This window comes from Pocillopora verrucosa, chromosome 7, assembly GCF_036669915.1.
Source record: "Pocillopora verrucosa isolate sample1 chromosome 7, ASM3666991v2, whole genome shotgun sequence".
In the NCBI taxonomy this organism is placed as follows: domain Eukaryota; kingdom Metazoa; phylum Cnidaria; class Anthozoa; order Scleractinia; family Pocilloporidae; genus Pocillopora; species Pocillopora verrucosa.
The window spans coordinates 6,754,211-6,767,032 of NC_089318.1; the positions used below are offsets into that span (position 1 = coordinate 6,754,211).

Consider the following 12,822-nt stretch of genomic DNA (forward strand, 5'->3'; position numbering starts at 1 on the left):
CCAAGAAGGAATCGTCTGGGTGAAGTATTCATCGACATCAACGTGTCTCACAATAAAAGTGAGATGTTCCCAAAGCAGCATTTCTAAACTGCTGCCCTGAAGACTAAATTACAGACTTATAATGTACCTTTAGAAAAGTATCCGATAAAAAAGTAAAATAATGAAAGGATTTGATTGATAATTTCAGGTTAAACTCCCAGTCTAAGTAAAGAATTATAAACAATGCGTTTCATCATGCGCAAAATTCGAACAATTTGTATTTTCTTGGAGTGGAGCACACATATATCACTTATCAATTCAACTGCAACAGCTTAATGCTTTTCGACAATACTTGTTAAGATTTCTGTTTTTAAGAGTGAATGCTCTTTTGAGAACTGCTTTATTCCATTACAACGAATCCACCATTGAACGAGAACAATCGATTTTAGACTTAAAGGCAAAGTACGACTGAAAAATAATTAGCATCCTCAACCCACAATCACTATTTAATCTAGGCAGGCGGTGGGTGAAAGGACGTTTTTTTCGTCGAGATGGAGCTGATTAAAAAGGGAAGTAGTGCAGAAATAAGTGATAACTCAGCTACCGTGACTGCAGAAAACACCGGTTGGTTTGGAACGTTCGGAGAAAGAGAGGAGATTAACGAACGAGAACAATCCCAGCCTATATATACCTGGCAATCAAATACAGATGTAACTCGGCGACTTCTGTTCATATCAATTGCAGTTGGCACTACAGCCTTCCTCACAGCTATAGCAGCTTTGGTTTTAGCTTTGGTCATGATGAAGTCTAACACATTCAACACCTCCTCGACTTTTCCAACGGATCATGGCGCTCTTCAGGGTAGGAAGACTTGCATCTCTATTCTACCCGTTGCATAGACAACTTCTTTAGGAATTTGGGGCTCAAAACAAGAATCATTACCACGAATTGCAAACCCGATAATGGGAAAAGACATGATTTAGACTAAAGACAAAAATATGGGAAAGAAAAGGGCTTCAAGGTATCACGTTTTGCAAGTATGATTGTAAGTGAACATTCGACTGAGAAAAAAAAGACCAATGATTGGTAATTTATGGCCGTACAGCTTAAATGTCTTATGCTCCTTGAAAAAGTACAGTATAACGCATGTGCCCTTTTATAACGAAAATGTTACACCAATTCTTTAATTTAGTTTTTTATATTTAATCAGTCTTTGTTTAAATTTTGCGCAACATTTTTTGGAAATAATAGCTTGTTAAAGAATAGTTGTCGGTTTGACTGATTTTCGCATTTCGCCTTCCTTAGTTGCTGTACATATCGCTCTCTCGGAAAGTATAGCGCTGGACAAAGAGTTAGAGATTTATCCCTGGATGAAGCACTTTGGTCCAGAAAATAATTGTATTTTTAGAAGGCCAACAAGAAGTCTCCCTCTTGAGGAGCCGACAGTATTTTTTCAGCAAAAAATCAGTTAAATCAATCCAATCAAAGAGTGTTTTCGTCCGTGCCAAATCTAAATTCCACCCTAAGCAACTGGTGTTGTGAGTTCAAAGTCGTCTATCTCAAGACAGGTCCATTTAACAGCGCAAGGCAATTAAAGCATATTTTAAATTAATTAATTAATTTTCGAACACCTTTTTTTCATTTATTTTTGTTTTTAAGGACGTTGGCAATCAATTTCGATTTCAGCATTCAAAAAGGGTTGGAAATTTCCCTTGAGAACTGTCAAATGGAGATTTTGACAATGTTTCAAACATTTTTAAAGTCAGCTTGGCGACCAAAGAATGCAAAGGAAAGGACTTACGTTTCAGAAATATGTTTATAATACCGTGTTATCAGCTTCCCAGTGAAGAAAAGATTACCCGGTAAAATATTTTAGTTTTCATCCCTTCGTCCAAGGAAAATGTAAATTGCGTCGTGCAAATTTGATATGGTCTCTTCTTTCATGTATTCATTTCCACAGGGGTGTCAGAGCTTGAAAAGAATGTGCAAGAGATGAAAAGGAACCTCTCAGTTGTGCGAGAATATTCGGTAAGAGGATATTTTTTGCCATTTGAAGTAACAGGTAAAATTGGAAAGCTCGCTGATGTATATTTTACACCCAGTAATTACACTAGATTGAGGATCTCAAACATTTTCTACACAGCTACGACAAATAATTATCCAAATAATTATAAAACTATTTTTCTCCGTTGGTTTTTTTTTTGGCTTTTTTCAGGGTGCAGATCGAATTCTTTTCTTTTATTCTTTTGCCCTTTCTCGTCCCCTGACTCGACAATGTAATGAAAATCATTTTATAAGATCAAAACCCTTCTCCCGGTAAATAATTACATTTATTGGTTTTGTGTTATTCGATACCTATTTTCAGGGCAAAAATACAGCAGAATTGTGGCTCATCCTTAATGGAACTGTACATCAGAAGTTTTTTGATTTTCAAAAACAAATCCTTAAACTGGATCAGAAGGTAAAAAAATGAATTTAAATAATCGTTATAATTTTAGGTCGGTAAGAGATCTTTGACACTATTTCGCGAGAATCCTTGAAGGGAACACCTATTCTAATCATAGACATAGTAATTTTGCTTTTTAGTTGTTATTTTGTTGTTGTTGCATCTGTTTGTTCGTCTTTCAATTTTCACGTTTGTTAAAAAATCACGCGTTTTTTTAATTCGAAAATTGTTTACACAAAAAATTCTAAGAATATTGAATACATTGAGTATATTCAATAAATTCATTGATATTGACATGTCAAAGACAATTAAAATTAAAAAAAACTTCAGAAAGCATGTTATGTTTGGCAATCTCAGGCAGCTGCTGTTTAAACCAGAAGAAAAATAGCTAGAATTTTGAAAAATTCGCAGAACACTCACATAAGAATGTCTGCGAGTACAGTTGTTTAAGATTTAAAAAATGCTACATTAAAGAAACCGGAAAAAAATTTGGGCTTCGACGGAATTCGAACCAGTGCCTCCCAGATACTCGTCGGGCGCCATTACCAACTGAAGTGCAAAACCACCCGTTGAGTCGAAGCAAACTTGGAGGATTCTTCTTTCCCGTGGACACTTAAGTTTTATTTGTCCTGAAGATTGAAAGGAAATAAAGCCATAATCCTCGCAGATGAGCGGCAATTTTAGCAATTGCGGGAATGAAGCCTAGGCATGGGTTTTAGAGGAAACCTTTAAAATTGGCCTGGCTCCCAATGTATGGCTTCGTAGCTCCGTTGGTAAAAGCCACTCAGAGCCAACATGACTTCTAGCTAGACTTCTAGCCAGTTGAATGTCAATAGTGGTTAGAGAACAAATAAAGTGCGATCTGAGATTGTAAATTAAAGACTAAAATATTCAGAGAAGGTATGAACACAGTGTACAAGCTTTATTCCTAAAAAGGCTATTTCATTTCAGGTTGATCAGGAGTTTAAAAGAATTCGGCAAGATGTAAAGCAGACAGAAGGAAGTTTGTTGGATAAAACGAACACATCTCTGCAAGAATTCGAAAACAAGGTATAATCGGGTTAATCGTTGTTGTTGCTGTTATTGTGGTTGTTGCTTTCTCTTGGAGAAAGCTGGAGAATTCCTATTAACCCCCTACCCTTGGGACAGGTGAGTTCTATTCAGGCCGAAATTAATAATTGAGAAATCTACCCAAATCAAGGTTTTTCTGACTGAATATCTTGGTTTTCGCCAGATTTGACCTCTGTGTGAGTCGCCAAACCCTCACGACTAAGGAAATTTTAATTTAAGGCATCTTTCAGCTCAATTTTAATTCAATTTAAAAAAATCGATGACTTGAATGAATTAATATTTTGAACTGATAAGTCAACAGTGAAACAAGAGTCTTTTCACTCAAGCTGAATAAAACAATTGCCCATGGTGACTATTTATCTTCTTCACTGAAATCACAAAGGAAAAACGTAAGCATATGCGTTTGCAATATGTATTTAATGAATGCCTTCATTTGATCAAATCATAACCATTAAGAGAGATTTACTTATTTTCCTAGAGAGTCCCTCTGTTGAAAATTGAAAAATTACACTGGTTGTAAGGCTCTAATCCTGCTCTCCCTCTCCATCTTTTAAAATATATATCTGCATTTATTGTTCGACTTCGCTAATCTGGTATTACGTCAAAATTCTTGTATAACTGCTTAATAAGATATACCTTTCCTCATTCAGATAACGAATCGTTTTGGAAAACTTGAACTTAGAGTTAAAATGGAGGAAGAAAAGTCTAGCAATATTAAAAAAAGTTCGGAGTTGATCCAGCACTTGACCAATATGCTGAATGACACTCGGGAAGATATGAGGAATATGTCTCAAGAACAATCCATGACCTTGGAACTAGCCCAAAATTCCACAGTTAGGGAACTTCTAGGAGTTCGGATGTTGGTGAACTCAACGCAGACGATTCTCCTGACACAGTTAAAGAAAGTGCATAAAAACATGACTGAAAAGGTGCCTTGTTTTCTATTGCTTGTTCTACGGTTTAAGATAATAGGACATTATATAACATAGCTAAGCAGGTGTCCATTTGCTCCTGAGCTTACTTATCACTCCTACTGAAACACCCTGCTTTTTCAACTTTTTTCTAAGCATAACATTCAGCGAGACTAGTGGGGAAATAACAATTAAAAAAAACAACTTAGTTGCCTTTGCATCGCCTTAGGCCAGCAAATCAACCAGTCAGCATAAAATGATCCGCTTAATTTACTTATATGTCAAACGTTGCCACTACCTATTTTAGCCAAGAACCAGTTCATGCTTCTAGATCTCCAAAGTATGTCATTGTTGCGTCTTTTAGGGAGCCCATAATTTTCACCCAATGGCAGACCCCCTTTGTTTTTTATGTCTTTATTTGTTTATTCATCAACTATACATTTATCATTTATTGAAGAGACTTTGGCGAAGTAAAAAAACGCAAAAAGGGTGAATTTAGACGTACGTATTATTTTCCTTTTTAGGTCAAGAACGTTAGAAAGATACCGGGTCCTATCGGACCTTCTGGCTACAACGGAAGTCAGGGGCCTGTCGGCCCCCAGGGAGTCCCTGGTCCTGCTGGTCCTAAAGGATCAGGAGACTTACGTCAATGTCAATTAGAAAAAAAAAGTCAAACTAAGATCGCTGGTAGCAATAGGATACTTGTACATGTTGATGAACCAACAGTAAGTACATGTATACTTTATATTTAAAAAAATATGAGTAGGTAAATGAAAGGATAAAAAAGGTAAATCAGTCAATGTCGGTATGAAAGGAAAAATGGAAATAGGATCAGTGGTAGCAATAGGATATTTGCACATATTGATGAACCAACAGTAAGTACATCTTTACTTTACATTTAAAAAACTACGAACTGATAGATCAACAGAGAACAAGGTATTTCTAAATATAACCTGTCTTTACCCCTTTGATATTTCTTATAATCTAAGGTTACGACCTAAATTACTAGGGGACTTGAATCTTGTATTTCTGAACAAGCCCAATCAGGAGGGGAGGGTGTTGAATGATCTTGCACAATTGCTTTCGTGAAGGGAAGAAATTCAAAATAGTAATGTAGTGCCTTTCCTTTCTTACATTAGAAATTTTAGTTATAATGTACACCCACCATCGTATCCTGTCGCTTTAGTGTACTTAATATGATTTTATTTTATTTTGATTGGCTGAGGTAATTGCATTTTTCGAATAATATAGACAACATTTCGAAAATGTTTCTTTCGGTCGAACGCTGTTCGCTCGACCAAATGCACAATCGTATTCGTAAGGTTTGAATGGATTTTGCGTGATTCACAGACTTTGCCTCTGTAAAATTGAAAATCTAACTCTTCTTTTTTTCATTTATATTATTAATTGTGATCTCATGATTTTTCTTATCTTTTTTTTATGGAAAAATTAATCGAGCTTATCCAAACCAAAAAGACACTCGTAATAATGTGATTGCCAGTATAGATAACATAACAAATGTGTATTTCTTTATTTGTTAACAGAATAAAAGGATAATGGCAGTAACATGCTCAACGGATCACGGCACTGAGTATAATCTTGTATCGAGGGTACAAAGTGGAAACGTCCGGAGATACGTTTGCGTCTGTGATGGAAAATCCACACTTTTCAATGGAGGAAGTAGTTGCTACCTGCACTATTGGATTTGCCCTTTAACAACGTAGTTACTGTAACCTTAAAGATATCGTCTATTTCAAAATAAATAACGTTTTTAAGTTATTCAGAGCGGCTGCATAACGCTAAGAGAAGAATCGTTTAATTAGATTGAATATGTAGCAAGAACTAACTGGTTAAATCACCATGTTTTTTTTAGAGGACAAAATATTGAATTTATTCCCACATTTCTTCAAATGTGCACTAAGGTGCATCATCTGTGGACAAAAAAAGGGTTTTGCTAATGTTCTTTATGGTGAAATAAGAATTAGAAGTGAACTAAAGTTAAGTGAATCCATTTACTGAAATAAAATGCGTGCTTTTAAAACGATTGTCTGTAGGTATTTAACTACTATTACGTGTCTGCTAGTATGACGTTATAAATTACGCGACTGGAGACTATTGTCTGTAGTCATGACGTAACGATTAGTACCATTAACAAGCAGCATAGAACGTGCAGTTAATGGCAGTGACACGAAAATAACAATTAAGAGATTTTTATTGTGTCACAATTGATTTGGGAGAAGCCCGAATCTTCCATCATCCAAAAGAATCGAGAGCGCTTAGAATTGTTTCTGCATAAATCTACTTGTAGTTCGAATTACTACGAGAAAAGCTCGAGTTTTCTTTTTTTTGTGTGTGTACAACACACACTGTTAGGTTTCATACCGTACTCAGCAACTATCACGGAATAGATAGCGTGAAGCGTGCCCATGCAGATTTCAGCATTTGTTAAGGGGCGCTACTAGATTTCGACATATACATCAATACACACAATATATATACATATATATAGTTGTTGCTGCGACGGTTTCAGGCATAAAATTGGCTTTCTAAAGATTAGAAAATATTACCGATTCTACCATTGTTGCATGTGACCTCTCTTCTGATTTTTGACACCTTGAAAAAAGAAAATTCACGGCCGCTTCCTGGTAAATAAGGGTTCCGTCTTAAAGACGAGTTATCGAGCCCTCTCTATTCTAACTATTACATAAAAACCCGGAGAACAACAGAAACAACAAAATCACACTAAAAAAAATCAAGTTTTGCATATCAGTTTTGTTTCAAAAGGAGGAAATCACGTCGAAATGATATGAATAAAAAATGTAGAAGAAAAGTTGCTCTCCGTAACTAGCCCCTCTCCTTCCATCCCGCGTCCTCCACGTTTCAAAACGCTTTGCAGCCCCTGGATTGGGATTAAAGTTCTCTTACACGATTTCCACAATTATAACAGTCTTGTTGTTGGTATTTTTGTTGTTGGTATTTTTGTTGTTGATGATGTTGTTTTAACGTCAATGAAAAAGAAACCTCTGGGTTACGATTCACCACTAAAAGGTGAATCGTAACCCAGAGATGGGTTTTAAGTAGAGCCAGAGACCTCCTTTAATTTGCTCCACAAAGTAACCTTGAAATTCAGGGATGATCTGGGTCACTGAGCGTAGTGGGAAAAAATTTAAGGGCATGCCTTCTTAAAAACGTAGAAAGGCGAGGCCAAGGAAGGAAATCAAAGCAAAATTAAGTTTTAGTTCCATTCTTTATTTCAAAATGTCAGGAGTTTTTGGATAATACCTCTCATCAGCAGTAGCAGTACTTAGATGAAAGTGTGAAAATCTATCAAAATAAAAATACTGGCGTTCGTGTGATTTAAACAAAGTTTACTCGTTGTTTAACCCTTTAACCCCTAGGAGTGACTGGCACCTAATTTATCCTCACAAGATCACCATTGAATAAAACATTAAGGTCATGAGAATAAGGGAACTAATAAACAACTAAAGAAGCTCTTGATTGTTAAACAAATTCTCCTTTACAGAACCTTAATAAATGTACAGGGAAAGTATGGAGAATATGCATACTGATGTCTGGGTGTAAAGGCTTAATAAAACCGCGTCCTAAAAAATCCTCAATTTAGCTGGACCTTTAATATGAACATTTATTTTTGTGAACATTGTAAAGATGGGTGAAAGCAAACCATGGAGAACAATCATTTAGCTAAATCAACCATCTTCTGGAGAAATCCTAAGGCCCATTGGTCAAAACCGTGCTTTGGGTTAGACTTCATATAAATAGCCCGCGCGGTAGGTTTTGAACAGAGATGAGACGAAACGTTTGCTTCAAATTGTTTCTCCGGAAGGCGAAACGTTCTGTTAAAAGTATGGATGGAATAAACAGATTTATCACCAAAGTTTCGCAGTCATCATTTATTTACATCGATTTCCCTCATTAATGTTTCTTTAGGAAACTAATGAAAGTGTAGAGAACATTTACATTTCGAGACTACCAACTGCAAAATTGGGATCACACTTCGAAATTTTCTATTAATATTTGGCCAACTATGCACACCGTCATTTGTAATTTTATATTTTCTTTTTATTTCTTTGTCTTTTCGTTGTCGTTTCGGTCTGAATTTAATATCCTTTGGACCAACTGCCCACTTATGAAACATGATTCAAACACATTGATATTATCCGGGATTCCAAGATATCGATCACTAAATTCCACACCAGCTAAAGTGCCTTTCAGTCTCTGATTCCTATCTTTCTGTCTGTTTTGCACCTTCCCTACACAACTGTAAAAAATTATATATTATCTATTCAGATCCTACGAATACGATTGTGCATTTGGTCGAACGAACAGCGTTCAATCAAAACAAACATTTTCGAAATGTTGTCTATATTATTCAAAAAATGCATTTATCTCAGCCAATCAAAATAAAATAAAATAATTTTAAGTACACTAAAGCGACTAGATGCGATGGTGGGTGTGCATTATAGCAATGATGTCAAAGGCGAGAAAGGCCGGGGCCTTACATTAATCTTTTAAATTTGTTCACAGCACAAAAGCAATTGTGCAAGATCGTTCAACATCCTCCTGCTTGAGCTTGAGTCAGAAATATTAGGTTTAAGTCCTAGTAATTGAGGTTGTAGTCTTAGATTGTAAGAGATCTAAAAAGGGTAAAGACAGGTTATATTTAGAAATCCCTTTTTTCTGCTTATTTATCTATTCGTATTTTTTTTATATGTAAAGTATAGATGCACTTACTGCTGGTTCATCAATATGTACAAGTATCCTATCGCTACCAGTGATCTTATTTTCTTCTTTAGTGTCATACTGACATTGACTAAAGTCTCCTGATCCTTTAGGACCAGCGGGACCCACGGCTCCCTGGGGGCCAACAGGCCCCTGACTTCCGTTGTAGCCAGGAGGTCCGATAGGACCCGGCATCTTACTAACGTTCTTTACCTAGGAAGGAAAAACAACAAATTACATATAATTTCAACCTTTTTCCTTTTTTTTTACCTCGTCAAAGTCTCGTCAATAAATGATAAATGTACAGTTTATGGATAAAGAGCCATTTATATACACATACAATTAAACCATTTGATTTATTCTAAAGCAACGATTGCTGTATAGAACTAAAAAGAACTGCTGAACTGGATGTGTGCGAACAATTCGTGATACCAACCAGAGAAACTTGAAATTTGGCACCAGCATTGACCTCTTTGCTTTTTCATGCTGCCGACTGCTTTACTCACGCTTTGTACGTTAACCAGAGCGGCCCGCACCGCAAGATATAATTACGGAAAACAACACATCGTATTTCGGGTTAAAATCAGCGTAGTTGACCGTACTCCAAGTCCAAGTCCAGCTAAACACTTTAAAAACGAAATCTAAGTTAAAAAAGAGGTATGCTAGCATCAAAGTCATAAAACCTTTGAGAAAACAGATTACATTCATCGCGCGAAAATGCAGGAGACCTGAGTAACAATCACGCCTAGAACTTATTAGTAGAAATTCTAACGTCGATAGCTGGGGCTCGATGAAATTCGACCGATGCTTCGCCTTCTACGGGTCTTCTACGCTTCCGAGCGCACACAAACTATTATCATTTAATAGCTTATCAGCTTCGCAAGCAGGCTACCACCAACTATACAGGCTAACACATTATGCTAATGTACAGTTTTGACATCGTACGTTTCAATAACCCTTGCACCTCTATCATGCTACTCCTTTAGCTAGTTTTCAGTTGTACGTTGCAAAATTATTAATTTGTTTCTCCAGATGATGTGTTAATCATTCCGTTTTGAGTGTTTACATAATTTTTTCCTGTTAAGTAAACTAATTTGAGTTCAATTACACGCTTGTCGTAGCTTATATGAGAAATGATAGACAAGTTTAGCGCGGTTTTTGTTCATTTTGACGATTTTGCTAAATTAGACAATTGTCGGCAATGCGTCTGAAAATTTGTACCATTCAGCCATAACTGATCATTTAACGATTAAACTTCTGATCCGCTTTTCATTGTCAGTCATTCCAAGTCTTCTAATGTTCATATATTAGTTATATTCCTTTTTCAAATACACACGAGGCTTGGATTGCTTTGTGAAATAATATGTATTGTTCTTCTTGTAAATCAATTAAATTTCTAAACCCCATCAGATCAAATGCCAAGATTTCCCTAAAATAGGAGTTGCTTATTTTAGATCATTGCATGGATGACTTCCTCAGTCGTCTGCATGAAAGTTAAATTTGTCATTCGCATTGACCTCTTTACTTTTTCATACTTTCGACTGCTTTATCCGCACTTTGTGCGTTAACCAAAGCGTCCCGCCTCGCACGATATAATTACGAAAAACAACAAATCGTATTCAGGTTAAAATCAGCGTAGTTGCATGACTCCCCAGCTCAACACTTAAAAAACGGAAATTAAGTTAAAAAACGGGCATGCTACCATCAAACTCACAAGCCCTTTGAAAAAACAGATAAAATTCATCGCACGAATGTGCAGGTGACCTGAGAAACAATTACCCCCAAAACTGATCAGTGTATTTGTATTCCAAACAAGACCTGTCATGCAACTGCTACGCAGCATGTGGTTTTTCAGTTGAGGCCTGATTAAATAGGACCGATGCCAGACCTCTCACCACTCTGCCTCCCACAGGTCTTCTACGCTTTAGAGCGCAAACAAACAATTATCAGCTACGCAGGCTACCATCAACTATGCAGGCTAATACTGATATACAATTTTGACATTATACGTTTCAATTACCCCTGCACCTCTATCATGCTACTCCCGTAGCTAGTTTTTTGCCGTACATTGAAAAATTACTAATTACTAATTAAAAATTACTAATCTGTTTCTCTGGACAATGTTTATCATTCCGTCTTGATCATACTACTTAACAGTCATGAGATTAAGTGGTTTACCTCTTAGACCAGTATTAAGAATATTTAGAATACTAAGACGGTAATCTCATGGGTCCCGTTTCCTATAGAACCGCAGGATTAAAATCCTGCTCTTAAATCTGTTTGCTTCCATTGTTAATGAGGCCTTTACCTTTAAACACCAACCGTCGTGTGTCTGGAGGAGAGAGAGTTTTTCTGGTTGGTGAATAATTAAGAGGTTTTATTTTTCATTTAAAATACATTTTATTTCCTTGCTGGGCTCTTATTTAGAGGCTTGTTTCAATTTTTCCGCAGGAACTGAAACTTTATGGACACTGAAACACTTAATGTTGCTTGCTTCATCATGATGGTTGTGATAACGTGCTGTATTATCAAACTCCTCCACGTGGTAAGAGCTAGTACGGAACCCACCAGAACCATTCATGATCAGAGTGTCTTAGGAACAGCTAGAGAACCCACTCCTCGTCGTAGCGGAGCTGTGGAAAGGACGGAACAACACGGAAATACAACTCCCGTAACAGCAAGAAAACAACATCCACAAGAACATGACGAGCGTTTTTCGTAATAAAGTAAGACAATTGTACGATAATGCCTTTTTTTTATTTTTTTTTTCATCGTACTTTCTTTCATATTCTTCTTCTGTTATATCTTTACTCTTTTTAGTGGACGCGGGACTGTATCTTATAGCCACTTTTAAGGTTGGAATAAAAACGAGTCTCTCCTTGGCCACGCGCGCTAAATGTGATAGCCTACGTGTAGCCGTACCTTCCCCCGTTGATAAAATGGAAGCGAGGGAACCTCTGTTTTACCTTGGCGGGCGATGGGTACGGCTATACGTAGGCTATAAACGTGAGTTTTCCAGAATAACTGAAAACGCATTCAAACAATCCAGCATCCGACGGCCTCAGTGCTACAGTTGGTCATGAGAATTCTTGAAGCTTTTTTTAAAATATGAGAGACTGGAAAAGTGCATTGTGGAATTTTAAACAAATTTTACTCTTTCTCTCCCCAGATAATCCTAAGTAGCTACTGCGTTCCTGTGCGTGACGGCATTACCATGAATATAATACGACACTACTGTGGGACCACAACAACAAACTTGGTTTTTTTGATTGAGTGACTGCACTGATTTGATAGAACACTAAAAACTACGTAGCAATAAGTTTTCCATAGTTTTAGCTTTAGTGAGCAAGCGCTATAGTTAACTATAACGATACTTCGGAATGCACAATTTCTAGTCACTTCTATATTATGTCATAAAAAGTTTTAGGAAACATGTCGACACTTGTGGTCATTCAAATTTAGATTAAACGTAATGCGTCCCTTTTTCTTGATAAGCCCATTAACGACATTGTTTACATTTGTTATGGAATGTAGCTCGGTTAGAAATGATTAATTCTGGAATACTACACTTTACAAAATAACTGAGCTAGCGTCCAATTGTTTATTGTAACCCATAGAATGAACCACACTTTCTATCGTGGGTTATTACGCTGATTAGTTGATGGATAGTGCTGC

The 12,822-nt window shown here is 36.6% G+C and overlaps 1 protein-coding gene and 1 pseudogene across 1 annotated transcript; both read left to right on the forward strand.

Moving 5' to 3' along the window:
• The first annotated feature begins 530 nt into the window (after positions 1 to 530).
• On the forward strand, positions 531 to 6,149 carry LOC136282437 (uncharacterized). The gene is made up of 5 exons (XM_066170094.1): positions 531 to 840; positions 1,940 to 2,007; positions 2,345 to 2,440; positions 4,932 to 5,132; positions 5,952 to 6,149. Exons 1-5 carry the CDS (start codon positions 531 to 533, stop codon positions 6,129 to 6,131), a joined length of 855 nt encoding a protein of 284 aa, XP_066026191.1. The 3' UTR covers positions 6,132 to 6,149.
• LOC136282158 (uncharacterized) lies at positions 3,175 to 4,485 on the forward strand (annotated as a pseudogene).
• Positions 6,150 to 12,822: the final 6,673 nt, after the last annotated feature.